At 41.0% G+C, this 16115-nt stretch overlaps 1 protein-coding gene across 1 annotated transcript in view; it reads right to left on the bottom strand.

Annotated features, from left to right (window-relative positions):
• The window catches only part of LOC118403559 (MAM and LDL-receptor class A domain-containing protein 2-like), a 32040-nt gene that overhangs the window by 9532 nt on the left and 6393 nt on the right, over nt 1–16115 (bottom strand). Inside the window, exons 11-38 of the mRNA XM_035802294.1 lie at nt 15889–15983; nt 15542–15662; nt 15082–15231; nt 14078–14238; nt 13552–13653; nt 12998–13082; nt 12489–12557; nt 12149–12289; nt 11408–11676; nt 10943–11030; nt 10459–10614; nt 9510–9664; nt 8778–8979; nt 8241–8381; nt 7769–7865; nt 7178–7343; nt 6764–6848; nt 6312–6368; nt 5954–6094; nt 5066–5325; nt 4786–4873; nt 4049–4207; nt 3186–3415; nt 2697–2817; nt 2217–2357; nt 1376–1936; nt 782–1126; nt 132–311 (exon numbers count right to left, since the gene is read on the bottom strand). Of these exons, the coding sequence (XP_035658187.1) occupies nt 132–311; nt 782–1126; nt 1376–1936; nt 2217–2357; nt 2697–2817; nt 3186–3415; nt 4049–4207; nt 4786–4873; nt 5066–5325; nt 5954–6094; nt 6312–6368; nt 6764–6848; nt 7178–7343; nt 7769–7865; nt 8241–8381; nt 8778–8979; nt 9510–9664; nt 10459–10614; nt 10943–11030; nt 11408–11676; nt 12149–12289; nt 12489–12557; nt 12998–13082; nt 13552–13653; nt 14078–14238; nt 15082–15231; nt 15542–15662; nt 15889–15983 (4566 nt within the window). The remainder of the gene's footprint in view (nt 1–131; nt 312–781; nt 1127–1375; nt 1937–2216; nt 2358–2696; nt 2818–3185; nt 3416–4048; nt 4208–4785; nt 4874–5065; nt 5326–5953; nt 6095–6311; nt 6369–6763; nt 6849–7177; nt 7344–7768; nt 7866–8240; nt 8382–8777; nt 8980–9509; nt 9665–10458; nt 10615–10942; nt 11031–11407; nt 11677–12148; nt 12290–12488; nt 12558–12997; nt 13083–13551; nt 13654–14077; nt 14239–15081; nt 15232–15541; nt 15663–15888; nt 15984–16115) is intronic.

Raw genomic sequence — 16115 nt, 5'->3', positions numbered from 1 at the left:
CAGAAATGATAAGAACCAAACAGTTCAATGGGAATAGGTGACAGACTTTTCTGTGGAGAAGCAATCAGAGGAGCAAACTGGAGCTAGAACTTGATAGACACCAGGCTACACCAAGATGGAGCTCTTCTCACCATTGTTGGTTCCCAGAGTGTGGTCAGTTGCAGGTCCAGTGTTGGTGGTACCAGTTCCTCCCGAGCCTCTTGTCCAGTCAAAGTCATCCGCCTGGCTCTGTTGGTATCCACAGATGCTGACGCTCTCAAAGTTACACGTCACAGAGGTGGGAGGGGCACTGGGGCTGGGGGTCACCACAACTGGGAAAAGAAGAAAAACATTTCAACATTTTTAACTATTCAAAGTAGCAAGAAAACCTACTGCTGTGATACAAGGAAAAGAAGGAAAAAACCTTTTGAGGAAAACAATGAATCCCTTTGCCTTTATCTTAGTTACAAAATACTTGTACCTCAAACCGAGCCAACATATCTCATCAGTTCTCTGACATCTGAGGTAGGAAAATAGTAAAGTAAAAGGCAGGGAGGAAAAAGTAATAGTACAGAGTGCAATAAGGCTTATATTGGTCCCCAGGCTTTGTTTTCATTATGGTTTTCCAGTTAAAACATGCATCTTTTTAAATCTGAGAACCAACAGATAAAATGAAATGTAAATGTGGACTCTATCTACTCACATTACTATATTGTCTGGAAAATCATGCAAAAGCCTTAGCCTTTTAAGTCTGTATGGCATCTCATGACTCAAGGAGGTGACAGAAGGAATATCTACTTACCAGGGGGGCAGTCTCCTGTCAGCATGGCCACGTCATCCACAGCGATGTCTCCACGGAAACCGTCTCCTCGCACTCCCTCCAGCACCACGCTGTACATGGTCAGGCCGACGACGGGAACCTGTGCCAACACCCAGCGGTCTCCGTTGGTTCCTGATCGCGTCCATAAAGGATCACCAACTATGCTCCCAACTCTGGTGTAGACATTTAGGGTTCCGACATCGTCTCCGTACATGTGGTACCAGAACTGCAGGCAGTTCCGACTGGCTGGCATCACTAGTGGACTCATGACCCGAGCTGTCCTATTGGTGGACTGTCCGCTGGCCTCAATGTAGATGTAGTAGCCATCTTAGTGCAAAATTAATCTCAGTTAGCCAAGACAAACAAATAAGTAGTAGCAAGAGTCATAGCAGCAAATGATACTTACTGTTGGACATACATTTGTAGAGTACTCAACTTTAAACTTGTCAAGTTGTTTAATGTAATATAGATGTTTGAAATGAAAAATCAGAGCCAGAGATAGAAACATGATTGTCAAAGAATTATGAAAAAATTCAGCTGAAAATCAAATGATAATGATGTTAAATGTTGACTGACTTCCTGTGGTGTGGTCAGAAGAAGGCCCAGTGTTGGAGCTGCCAGTAACACCCTGGTTCCTGCTCCAGTTGAAGTCATCATCGGTCAGCTGTAGCCACCCACACAGACCCGACTCAAAGTCACAGTCAAACGGCCCCGGGGTTGGTGTAGGTCCTGTGAAGGCTGGGGTTGTCGGTACTGTTCCAGTAGGGGTTGCAGGCGTGGCACCTGCTGGCATCAATGTACAAGCTGTGCTGGTATACTCAATGTCATCAATGGCAGCGTCACTCCTATAGTCGGCACCTCGAACACCTTCGACGTAGATCTGGAATGACGTTGAGGTTGTCAGAGGTACCTGTCCCTGTAGCCATTGGTCTCCCTGGTCTCCTGTTACCTCCCACATTGATACTGGTCTACTCTGTGTCTCGTGGAGAACAATGCGTAGGGTCCCCATTCCGCTACCAAACATGTGGTACCAGAAGGACAGACACCGACCAGTTGCCACTGGGAAAGCCTCGCTGACCAATCTGGCCACATCACCCGGTAGCCTTGGAGAGGAGGCCTCCAGGTACAGGTATGTTCCTGAAAAAATATGGAAACAAATTACAATGTTAAAATCAATCACTATTACTACATTCAAATTTGATATCAAGTATTATACAGAGAACAACAACCAACAGTGCTACGATTATCATTGAAAAACAAAATGGTAAAGTTGAAGCATGGAAAGGTTGATCAAAATGATTGTACACTGTCAGTTATACCTTTAGAGTTATGTTTATATGAATGTTAGGCTTGCTGTAGCACTAACAATTTTTTTTGGTAAGAACTAGCAGAAAAATAAACAGAATAACGCTGATACCTGTGTCATTCTGCGTGGTGTGATCAGTCGAGGGTCCTGTCTGGGTAGTTGCTGAGTTTTTACTTCCTGTAACCCAGTCAAAGTCGTCTCCGGTTAAGTCATTGGTCCAGGTGCACAGTCCACTTTCAAAGTCACAGGTGCCTGGAAAACAGACAAAAAAGATGGATTAATATTGTGATATTTGTGAAATGCTACTCTGCAAAATCTTATAGACTTCATTAGGCTGTCCCATTGTCAAATTTAACCTCTGGGAAATTGTTCCATATGATTGGTTACAAGCATAACATTAGCAGCTTACAATATCCCAAAATTGCCACTTTTCACAGACTGATGAAATGTTTAGAGTTTCTTCCCATTCACTTCCTGACACGGCTCTTTTGACACTCTATTTACGGTACTAAAAAACAACTATGGACAACACAGAAACAGATATGAGTATGCAATGGATAGTCACGGAGGCTATACAGGTTCTCCACTCACCTGGGGTACCACATCCTCCAGGGACTATACTGATGTCATCCAGGGCAATATCACCACGGTAACTAGCACCACGGACACCTTCAAAAGCTACTTGGAATGGGTTGTCAGCTGTCACTGTCACCTATGCACAAACAAAAACAGAGAAGTATGTATCATATTTTTTATGTCTATGCCATATACATGGTGTAAGATTCCCAAAGATGATAATTTACATTATTCCAAGTATTTAATCAGAAAAAATGTTTTCAACAGTTACCCTAATCTATTTTCTTGGTTATTTTATTAGAATTATAGTTATTTGCAAAAAATCAGCAAGCAGCCAAGATGAAAACAGGGGACAGGGAAGAAAACTTGAATATGGCAACATTAACTCCCTGAAACTGGGGGTATGTACCAAGGGACAGACTCCCCCCTGTTCTTTTTTAATTCTTTTAATTTGAGACCCAACAGCTTGAATAAGTGTGGTTTTTATATTAAGAGCAGACAAACCTGTGCCATAACCCATATGTCGCCCTGGTCACCAGATAGAGTCCACAGAGCTGGTCCCAGGTTACCATTCTTCTTGGCATAGACATTGAGTGTGCCGATGTTTGTACCAAACATGTGGTAGTAGAACTCCACACAGTAGTTTGGTGAGGAGGTGGGATAGGTGGGAGACAGGAATATGGCGTTGTCACCGGGAACACGTGGGCTCGAGGTCTCAATGAAAACAAAATGACCTACAAAAAAAACATAGCTTAGTTTCAGCCATGTCTTGGACATAAACACATGCGAACAGAATAGTTCTTACAAGGTGTACTGAGAAAATAGTCCAAAAGAAATGTAGTAAACAGTATAACTTTGAAATAGAAGGCAACTTTATTTTGAGACTGTCCTTGGTGCTGAAAATTCTGATGTGATAAAGCTAATCACTTTGCTTTATATTAGGTACTAAGAACCACAAAGACTTAAAAACTTTTGATTATTACAGCAATTCAAAAATATAGAATCTTACAGACAACCTGCTGCGTTGCAGTCATGAAAGGATAGCATTTTCTTAAAACTCTGGGGTGCCCATGGCTATAGTGTACACTCAGCTTATTTTTAGCAGAAGACAGTACAAAAATGGACATATTTTTTTCACTATAGAATGCAATGAGAATTTTAAGATTGCTACTTTTACACTGTCTAATTAATTCAAATGTACTTCTTTACCAGATTGGCAATGATAGACGTACAGCCAAGTTTGCTCAACTGGCCAAAGGCTATTACAAAAGACTATCCCTGGTGATTCTAACAGTTCACAATGTGCTGTGAGACATAAAGTAGAAGTATAAACTACTATATCTACTTAACAACAAGGTCAGACTAACCAGCACTAGTGCCATAAGTGTGGTCCACTGTGGGTCCAGTGTTAACAGTGCCGGTCCCTCCAGTCTGCCAGGTCCAGTCAAAGATGTCTCCACCGTCATTGGTGAAGCCACACAGTCTGGAGTCCTCAAAACCACACACAGCCTGAGGGCTTACTGTAGCTGGGTAGTAAAATTAAAATCATATATTGTTAACATGTGATCAGCACTTATATCTTAATGTTATGTATATGTATATGGTTACTAACATGTGACCTGTGATTAGCCAAGTGGGGCAAGAATGTACAATAAAGGTGTTTTTCTTTCTCTTATTCACAGCACCTTAATCTTTTACAGCTACTGTTTGGAGATATTTGTAGATAAGAAGGCATACATGTATATACTAATAGAGGAGACTACATGTAATACTACAAGCAACCTCAATCTCCAACTCTTCAACATGAAGATGTGATAGGGTACAGGTTGAGAGGGTACAGGTATAGGTAAATATAGGATATGTTAGGCAAGCTGGCATGAGGTACTGCCCCCCAAGACTCATATTCATATTCTACATTTTGTTTATGAAAAACATGAAGGAACAATTTGCAATATTTTCATCTTACCACATTCCTTTGTATTGCATGTTGTATAGATTGCAAAATGTATATATCAGAATGACTGTACTTTATTGCGTGTAAACAATAACAGCAATTGCTGCCAAGTATTTTCTTGTTGAAATTTGAATGAATACATAAACTTACCTCCAAAGCAGGATCCATCAGTCATTGTCACATCATCTACGGCAATGTCTCCTCTGAACCCATTTCCTCTTACACCTTCAAACACCATCTGCAGAAGAGAAAACTCAAGTTATTTGAAATTTCCAATGTCAGGACTTTTGTGGTGCATGCAAAGTGTGATGGATGTCAGTGAGATACTGTGAAAGAGACCAGTTGAGAAGAACCATATTAAACATGCAGTCATCACAACATTGGTAAGGTATGAAAAATGATAGTAAACAAGCTCAGAATCCAAGCTTACATTGTACTGACTGCTGCTTGGTATGTCCACCTGTCCCAGGTTCCACTGGTTCCCCTGTGTGCCTGAATTAGTCCAGATGGGCTGACCCACCACTGGTCCAGTCTGTACATACACGTTCAGACTGTCCACGTTGTCTCCGTACATGTGATACCAGAAGGTCAGACACTTGGTGCCTGTGGGAGTGACCAGGGGGCTGACCAGGCGAGCCTTGTCTCCGGTCACTTGGGGGGCTGAGGTCTCGATAAATACATAGAAACCATCTGGAAAAGAGTGACACATATGTTCAATCGAAGAAAAGTTTAACACAGTTTAAATTTGAGAAAAGCGTAACACATTTGTTACATGTGGGAAACTTGTAACAAATAATAGTCTGTATGTTCCATAAGAGAATAGTATATTCACTATCATATACAAGAGTCTATTTCACTTTGAATTGAATCTTACAACAGAAACTGAATTATGCCGCTCTGCTACATGTAACAGTCACTATAGCAACATCAAACATAATGTTCACAGCTTCGTAACTTGAGTGTATCTTACCATGATGAACATTCTTGTGTACATAAAGTTGTGATGTTCTAAACAGAGCAGAGAACTTTCCAAGGTCATTTTACCTGTCCGTTTTGTATATGGGAAATTCTGTAGCTTCATCTATTTTCACTGGGAGTTGATCTAACAGTAGCAGGGAAAAGGACATTTCCTTGTGTTTTGAGCATTTGGAACAATTCTACAGTACCCTTCTAGTAGTAAGGCTTTCGAAATCTGCAGTGAAATTCTGGTCACTGCAAAGATATGGGGAAGTTTTACCATGTCAAGATTTAAAGCATTTCACTTCTCCATCAGGAAACAGATTTAGTGAAAAAGTAAGTTATAATGTTTGGTACTCACTGCCTGACGTGTGGTCTGATGTTGGGCCGGTGTTGGTGCTTCCAGTCCCCCCATTCTGACGGATCCAGTCAAACTCATCATCCACGGCCTGAATCCAGCCACACAGGTCCGTGTCAAAGTCACAGTCAAAGGTGCCCGTTGCTGTGATAAAAACAGTCAGAAATATTGTGAATTGAGTCATTTTTGCAAGGATTCATTTCTGCAATAGGAGTGAAAAGGATGTGTTTGCTGTTTTTTAATTTAATCAATCATGAGGCAAAAAATACTTCAAATACTTATTTGTAGTGTCATGATTACTGCAGAAGGGAAACAGTGAGAACAACACATTGTCAAACATTTCAAGATAAATAACACTTACTGGCTGATGTGGGTGCCAGAGTTGGAGATGTCGGTGGGTTGGCAGCTATGGGTTTCACTATTCAGGAGAACATAAAGAAGAATTTGACATGTGACTTATGGCAGAATAAACATTACACCCAATATTTATCTAGTCTGTAATTTGATGTTAACCAATATTTTAACAGTTTACAGAAATTAACCATGTTAATCCTTATATTTATTCAAGGAACATGAAATGTGAAGTTTGCATTTCCTAGCAGAACAGTAATTATTCTTGAATATGAGGTATGTGTTTTACCGGTTTTCAAGAGTCACTGATCAAAGAACTGTTAACAAAAATCATCACACTGTTTGCAAATTTGTAGTTTTGACTCTTCCAGGTTCAGCTGACCATGTGATGGATGGATGTCACATTGTATATCACATGGAAATAACATTACATGTGACATCATGTACTTCCACAATACTCACGATTACATCCACTTTCCTCGAAGGTGATATCATCTATGGCTATGTCACCAGTGTGGCTGAGCCCTCGAACAGCCTCAAACACAATCTACAATACAAACATGACAGGTTGTATTGTTAACAACAGCTTTGTGTTTTCTGCTTTCAGTTATGCAGCTATACATGTACAATATCAATCAATTGGACAATGCTTAAACATAAGCTGTCATGGTATTACCTTATCCCATCTCAGAGTGTTGTTGGTAAGGGTTCCTTCATACATGAAATTGAATGTTGTATTTCATTGCTGTTCAATTTTTCATTATTTGATTCAAGCGGTAGCAACCTCCTTGCTTGGAATTGAACAACAAAGATCATTTTGAGGACCTATCTACTTTGCAAGAAAAACTATACATCATCATAGTCATTGCAACCTACCCTATAGGAGTCCAGACTGGTGAACTCCACTTGACCATCTGACCACTGGTCTCCTTGGTTGCTGGCCAGTTGCCAGAGGATCCTGTCAGGAAGGCCCTGTTCCTGGATTAGAACATTCATGGTTCCGATCCCACTTCCGTACATGTGGTACCAGAACTTGATACACCTGTAACAAAATACAAAATGGTTATCATGTACATAATTAGGCACAACAAAGCTGTATGTACAATGTATGATTAGTTCCTGTCAGTGCTAGCTACAAAACATAATGGGCTAATTGTTGCCATGCTACAACTGTTATTGAACTAGTTTACAGCTGGGTCCTTGAGAATTGGTGTAGAACACTTTATACTAACCAGGACTGTAATCTACATTAGTTCAACATCATGTCATCATCCCACTGCATCATAAATTTGGCAAGCTTTGTGACACCTTTTCTATCATCATCAGATTACACTGAATTAGGGACTTCATTTGACTGTATTTTCAATAATTGACTAAATGGTAAGCTCTGTACCAAGTTAACCTACCATAACCTGCATAACCAAGATAACCAAGTTAAACCTACATGATGTTATAACCGTGACAAACCTGGTGGAGCCTGCTGTGGCTGGGAACTGCTCACTCTGCCAGCGGGCATTCTGCCCAGGTTGGGTTGGTGCAGATGACTCAATAAACATGTACTTTCCTGGGATAAACATATACGTCCACTGGGTTACGTACATGTACATGTACAGGTTGCAACAAAAGAAATGTTTACACATTTGCACATATCAGATATGTTCCTTTCTACTCAAAGCTGCTGAAGCGAGTATTCTGATTAACGTTATATTCATCCACTAAAACGTTGAGTACCAAGGTAAAACTTTCCTTAGTCTGATCTGTTTTCACATTGACATTCTAGATCAGCATTCTATTTTTCAAATCCAAGAACCAATAAGATAAATGGTATACCCTAACTGAATTGATCTGAAGTCAAGGTCCTCATCGACTCCCGATGGACGAACATCATGTGTCAAACTTCCAAGCCTTTGAGTCATGGTCTGTGTGAGTTTTGCCTTACCTTGGTCTGAGTTTGTGGTGTGGTCAATGGATGGTCCAGTCCCGGTGCTAGCAGTGCTGCCAGATCCTTCTGTCCAGTCAAAGTCGTCACCCACCTGGGTGTTGGACCATGTGCATGGACCAGCTTCAAAGTCACAATTACCTGTATACAAAAGTAAGGTTTTTGGCAATCAATTTCTTGGGCTCTCATTTCAACACAAACAATGTAAACTTACCATAGTTTTTACTACTTATGCTATCCAGTACTTCTTTCTTTGAGAATGATAACCAAATCACTTGCAGACATTTGACCTTAAACACAAAAGATTCATGTGACTTCAGTATTGTGTAAAAGGTGCATCTCCAATCTCAGCACATTTACATTACATAAATTTCCCTACCAGCCTTCTCAAAATGAGTAGGGGTATACTGAAATACTTAGATCCAATTTCACAACTTTCCTCTCATCTTGGAAAGAAACACACTAAAATCAACAAAAAATGCCAGTCTTATCTATTCTTGACAAACAGTACCTTACAGAACACCTGAGTATTGTTACCTGTGGAAGCACCGATACACCTGTCGTTAAGGTAGGTGACATCATCAATGGAGATGTCGCCACGGAAACTGTTTCCACGGATACCCTCGAACAAGAAGTAGGTGTCAATGCTCGGGGTCACGGCCCACTGCATGGCTGCCCATTGGTTGCCCTGGTCACCTGACATCTCCCAAACTATGCGTGGTTGCTCAGTTCCCCGTACCTGAATACACAAGAAAAAGATCCAAACAATGTGTCGTGTATACAAAATGGCAAACAGAGCAGATGTAATCACTGTAAATGCATTTAAGTTGACGGAGATTTAATTTTGCGGTAGCAGGAAAGTGGACTTTTCGCAGTGGTTTTAATTTTGCGGTAGCACCATACACCGTAGTCTCTTACTGCCATGGAAAAATAAAAAAAAAACATTAAACCACCACGAAAGTTTCTGCATTTACAGTATAACTGTTCAGAAAAGACACAATAATATCAGAATAAGCAACCCAGGATTCTCAGTTCAAAGGTTTTTCCAAAAACTATAGGTCCTGGAAGAGTTTAACTTGTCATCATCAAGCATGATAGAGACTTGGTTACTAGATAGCATTTCTAAACATGTAACACTATGACTTAGAGTTAGATCTGCAAAGCTTAGGTTTTTTGGTGTCATAGGCAGGAGAAGCTGCTACTGTATACAGCAAAGGTGGTGTGCTATATCAGCTAGACCAGTGGACAAAACAGAAGATATACACAGACCTCCCACAGCCTAAGTGTGCCAATGTCCACGCCAAACATGTGATAGTAAAATTGTAGACAGTGTTGGCGGTTGTCCCCGGGAACAGTGGGTGTGGTCAGGACAGCAATGTCTCCAGGTTGCCTTGGTGAGGAGGCCTCAATGTACATGTAATGACCTGGGTTGAAACAAGAAGTCAGTCAGATTTCAAGAAAAGCAGGGATCCCAATGAGTAATACATGTAGACTGAAGCTGAAGAAGGAAAGAGCACACCATGATCACAATTTTTTCGTGTTCAAAAATGTTGGTCACAGATTTGGTGCCATGATTAGTGGAAACTGATCAATCAACAGTGTGAAAAGGATTTGTACTACTTTCTTGCCCTGTTATCCCAGGCTTACAACTAGCATCCTGTATGGAAAGATTGAAATGGGACATTGAAGTGAGCAGGATATCCATCCTATTCTAGGATGGGTTTGTGTTCCTCTGATAGCTTTTTTGCAGATTTATAGTTTAGCTCACGTCCCATTGAAACATTTGGTCCTTACCTACTTTATCATTTCAGGAATCAAATATTTTTCAGCCACTGCAACATGATGGATCCAAGCCCTGTAACCATGCTGTCACGAGGACAACTAGATTGCAGTCAATAAGAAGTCTCACCTATATTTTAGCACATACTCAAATACCAACTAATTCAGACCGTCTATTAACAAGTGCCAGACCAAGCTGTTGAATAATGATCAGACGAGGGAACCAGAGTTTCAAGAAGATGGATAACAGGCTAGTTTGTAGTATGAGAAAGGACAAAACTCTTGTGATAAATGACTCAAGTTTGTGTGTAACTTACCAGCCACTCTTGAAGAATGTTATGATAACTTTTTCCATTCATGATCAGTGATTTATCACTTGAAGGGTCTTGACAACTTATAAGTGACCAGTCTCAGGGAATGAAGTTTCTGAGTAACTGACCAGCTGGTGTGCCCAGAGTATGGTCACTCGGAGGTCCAGTGTTAGTGGTGCCGGTTGACCCAGTCTGCCATGTCCAGTCAAACTGGTCATCTGTCTTCTGTACGTACCCACAAATGTTACTGTCTTCAAAATCACAGTTGATCCCATAACTGGTGCCTGGAAAAAAAGACATGTGTGATGATACTTTTCTTCATTCATCTGCAACAGCACATGATATCCGACCATTTTGTTGTCTGTCAACTTGTTATTGTCACAAAAAGGTATACTGTTTAGGTTTTCTCACTCATACAAATGTACACTGCTCACCTAAGAGAGATTTTTAACAACGTAATACCACAATCCTGGCATAATACACAACCGTTAAGTTTTTCTTGTTAAACTGTTCACTTACAAATTAAAACATGTTGTAAGGTTGGAATAAGTCAAAATATAAAACTTTGAATCAGGTAACTGCTTTTCAGTTTTCAACAGTCTTTGAAAATACCTGTGGTACACGGGCCTGTTGTCATGGTGATGTCATCTAGAGCAATGTCTCCTCGAAAGCCGGTACCACGGACGCCCTCCATCACAACCTGAAGGATGGAGTGGGAAGAGTACAGTAAACTACAGATCTTTCTAAGCAGAAGGTGCTGAAATAATAACTTACCAGAGACAGACAGTTTTTGACTCTGCTTAAAACAAACAAATCCTTCTGTGAAGGTCCACATTGAGTCAGGAAGAATCAACCCATAGTTGTTTCAACACAGCATTGCAGTGCCAGTGGGCAACAATAATCAAGAACTGGAAGACTTGTAAGGCTTCCTGTTAAACAACATCAGCAGGGTGTGCATTTTGTTTCTATGTTTGTTGAATGAGAATGGTTAGAATAAAAATGGTTTAAAGCTGTATTTCAATTTGGTGTCATTGTTGTCACACACACACTTCAACACATATGAGTATTTTAACACACCTGGTAAGGGCTAGTGGTGTTCACTTCTACTTCAGCCTGAGTCCACTGGTCCCCCTGTGTGCCCGTCCTCTGGAAGGTAGGGATGGTCGGCAGAGCGGGGCCTGTCTGTATGTACACGTTCAGCGTCTCGATGTGCTCGCCGTACATGTGGTACCAGAAGTGTAGGCACATCGTAGAGGTGGGGACGACTGTGGGACTGTACACTCGTGCCCTGTCCCCGGCGACTTGTGGGCTTGAAGTCTCGATGAAGATGTAGTAGCCAGTTTGGTCTAATGAGAAGGGATATTGGCCTCAGTTCACAGTTCATTTCTAAACACATTCAATCACTATAGAGCTTACAGAATGTAGTAACTGCCAATGCTGCCAATGCCTGTGTCAAAGTACAAACTTTCTAATAAATGTTATTTACAGACCAAATTTATCTTAACAACAAGCTTGATTCTAATACAATATATAAGTAAATGAAAACCAGTAATAATAATTGTTGCATTCTATTCTGGCATGAAGATAAGCAATATTCTGTTCAAACCAATTTTCATAGAGGTCGCAGGAGAAAATGAAATAAAAGTTGGTGTATGGTCCACATCTATTCACTCCAATTGTTTCCATTTTAATTGTAAGAGTCTCTTGAAAGAAGGTTGAGTTGAGGCCAATTGCTGATTACCTTAAAGACCAGAGACTCAGCCTTCCAAATGACCCATGGATAAATGTTACAATTGCTGCAATGCAATTAGCACCTACCCCCTATTGTGTGGTCAAAGGAAGGCCCAGTGTTGGAGGAGCCTGTTGCTCCGAGCTGCCGTGTCCAGTCAAAGTTATCCTGGGTGTCCTGAGTCCAGCCACATAGGTTTGTCTCAAAGGTACAGTCAAATAGACCTGGAGCTGGTGATAGAAAAGTACTGTTAATAGCGACCAGAGCACTTTGTTTGGCCTTTCGCAGCTTTTAAAAACTCACTTTGTACTTCAAAGAGTAAAATAGACCCTTGAGTAAAACTGACTTTAGCTGAATTTCTTAAAGTGTGCACCAACACTAGCTTGGAAGTTGCCAATTATGACAAAGTTAGGCAATTTCATCAGGTACCTGCTGTTACTGCAGCTAATGTTGTTGCTGGCACTGTTGGTGCTCCAGGTACTGCATCTGCAGGACTCACTGGAAGGTAAAGATCATAGAAGATTTAGATAGATTCTGATGAAGTCTTTTAAGAAATTTTGTTATTTGATAAGGCACATGCCTTTTTATGATATTGTGGGATGCTGTTATATGCTACATGTAGGTATGTTATGCCCAGTGTCCATGTTTTCTGTAGAATTTCCTTACTGCTGGACGGGCAGCTGTCACAGTTCATGTGACAGCTCAATGAATAAAACAATTGTTCTGGACTTAAGAATTGGACAAATTCTTTTTGACAGTCATGTCACTTGGGAAAGTCACGTCACTTTATGCAAATGTACATTGTATACTGAGTAGTGACTAGACCTGCCTGGATTGTTTGATCTAATTTCTCAAGTCACCTGTCAGTAATATGCATTGAGTTATGTAATGTTAAAGCAGTGGAGTCATTTCTTGAAAACTACTGGAGCTGCACTTACAGTTGCAGTTTGAGTCGACAAAGGTGACATCATCCACAGCAATGTCTCCACGGTGGGACTGGCCTCGAACACCTTCCAAGATGATCTGAGGAAAACAAAGACAGAACGAAAAGTGATTAAGAAAAAGCTAATATGTGGCCCAGACTTGTATTTAGCACAATGTCAAGCAGAATGATTCTCTCCTCATACTTCAAGTGTTCTCGACAAAAAAGTGAGAGATGCTGAATAACAAATTTTCTGGTTTCTGACTGACTTACAGCATGGTGAAGGAAAGCAGTTTCTTAATGTTGGTGCATGTGTAGTTCATTAAATACTGTTCTTTCCATAGCTCCAGCAATAAATAGCATGCTAATGACATATTCAAATTTCTATGTACTCGTAGCGTTGTGTCAACCACAGTAAATCATAACTCATTAAACCATGAGGAAAACAGAATTTCAAAATAAAATTAAGAATGTCATCAGCACTTCGTCTAGTTCAAATTTTGGATGCAAAATAGGAACATTGCAATGATAGAGTCTTAAGCGATGGACTGCCATAAAACAAGTGTGTACCGTGTAGTCGTTGTTGCTGCTGATGCCAACTTGTGCGTTCAGCCACTGGTCACCCTTGTCTCCGGACAGCTCCCAGATGGGCTGCTCTGTCTGGCCCTGTGCCTGACAAGATGGGGGAGAAATTAGCCATTAGAAGGGTCTCAACCACAACACTCTTCTTCATACCATCATAACGTTACATGTCTTTAAACTAATCAGATTCATCCAAATTTGTCCATCAGACACCATTTTGTTGTATGATAATTAATCAATTTTGTGGACATTGTAATTGCCATATAGTTGTCACACTGGTAACAAATGCCCACCATAGCATGCTAAGGGATTCAAACTCCCAACCTCTTGGTTCAGAGGAAGGGTTACTAACCATCTAACTAAATGCACCAGATATTGTGAATACAGTGCAATTTTGACTTTTGACTTGATACTGAACCATGTGTTATCCAGCACCAAGAGACCACGTCTAGCAACATAATAGACATTAAACAAGGACAACAACAACAAAATGATATAAAAAAAAGCCCCATACCTTCAGAGAGACCCTGAGGGTTCCGATGTCAGCTCCATTCATGTGGTACCAGAACCTCAGGCAGCGGCCAAAGCTGGACACCGGTGGAAACAACTCGCTGACCAGCCGGGCACGGTCACCCGGCTGCCGAGGACTGGACGCCTCCAGGAACATGTAGAAACCTGTGGAGAGTTGATATGTGTCATTCAATAATATGTACTTCTCTATTTGAATTGTAAAATCATTACTAAAGCACTGTGTGGTGAAGTATACATGCTTTGAAATTTTGAAAATGACGTTCTGACTTTAGATTGACCATAACTGAATAATATTGGTGTGACAAGGGTAGGGAACTCATGCTCTACAGCTCAGTTTGCATCAGGCCCCAGACAGAGGCAAGACAAGCCCCAGACAGAGGCCAGTCAGGCCCCAGACAGAGACCGGACAAGACCCAGGGGCCAGACAAGGACCAAACAGAGACCAGACAGGCCCTAGACAGAGACTAGACAGGCCCTGGACAGAGACCAGACAGGCCCTGGACAGAGGCAAGACAGGACCTATAACTTACATTTGAGCTGTTTTTGCCGGTGCATAGCGAGAGAAGCCGTTCGTTCAACAGTTTGCATGGATGCATGGATGCATGGATTGGTCAATTCAACCAAACTCTTCTTATAGCCCTTCTATACGCACGATTACGCAATGGAGTTAGGGTGGCCGAGCGGTCTACGCGCTAGGTGGATATAGCGATTTGCTTTTGCAGCCGTGGATCGTGGGTTTGAACCCCACTTGGAACAATTTTATTTCTTTGTTAGACAAATCTCATGTAATGTTTTTTTAATAGAAGACAGACCAATTCAGTAATTTGATGTTTAAAAACTATTTTTTCATGTGATTTTGTTTAACATCCATGCTTTTTCCAAAATATGCACAGGCCAGCTTTTTTCAGAAGCTTTCTTATTTATCCTCATGCTTCCCCTTGTTCTGATAGATACATAACAAACACTACATAAAACAGGTGAGCCCACCTGTCTGATCCCCCAGAGTGTGGTCTGCAGAAGGTCCTGTTCCTGTACTGGAGGTTGAACCGCTGCCCTCGATCCAGTCAAACTCATCGTTGGTCTGGTCGTTGGACCAGGTGCACAGTCTGTTCCCAGCAGTCTCAAAATTACAGTTTCCTAACAAAATAACAAAGGAGAGACATGTACATTTAGACTACTTGAATGTACTGTTACTCATATTTACAGGCAGCACAAAACGTACATGTAAGCTACAAGTAGCACATTGTTGGATGCAATTCAGCAAATACTAATCAATACCAGTTTGGTCAATTTGATGACAAAAGTAATTTAAGTTGTTTTTGTCGCATTTGCTTGATGTACAAATTGGTGATCTTAATTACATGCTATAAGTAGTGCATTGTTGGGAATAAAGAAAACAAAAAAATGATGGATTTGGTAAGAAGTTTTCAAACGTCTGGGTCCATACCAGGGCGAGGACAGGCTCCAGGTAGAATGTTGACATCATCAATAGCGATGTCCCCTCTCACACCTGTCCCAACAATTCCCTCAAACACCACCTGGTACACTGCATCAACAGGGAGGTCAACCTGTAGGAGGAATTAATGGTTGTTGGAATAAATGGATGGATGGCAGATTGGATAATGGATGGATGGATGGATAAATGTACATTTCTGTATTATTACATGAATGGGTATTATGGAGGAATGGTTGGATGGATGGATAATTGTACATAAATGGGGAATGAATGGATAAATGGCTGGATGAATGGATTAATGGATGGATGAGTGAATGAGAGATAGAATGAATGATCACCTGTGCACGGTTCCACTGGTTGCCCTGGTCAGCTGACATAGACCACAGCACGTTGCTGTAGGTGCTGCCTGTCCTGGCATAGATATTCAGGGTGCCTAGGAACAATAGACATTACCTAAATCAGTGACTGAGGAAGAACGTGCATCATCATCATCATCATCATGCACTGTATTATACAGCTTAAGCCGTGTGACAGAGTGGATGAACAGTGTTTAAATCACAACAAA

This window comes from Branchiostoma floridae, chromosome 16 (assembly GCF_000003815.2).
Source record: "Branchiostoma floridae strain S238N-H82 chromosome 16, Bfl_VNyyK, whole genome shotgun sequence".
Classification (NCBI taxonomy): Eukaryota; Metazoa; Chordata; class Leptocardii; order Amphioxiformes; family Branchiostomatidae; genus Branchiostoma; species Branchiostoma floridae.
This window is presented reverse-complemented; position numbering and strand designations above follow the sequence as displayed.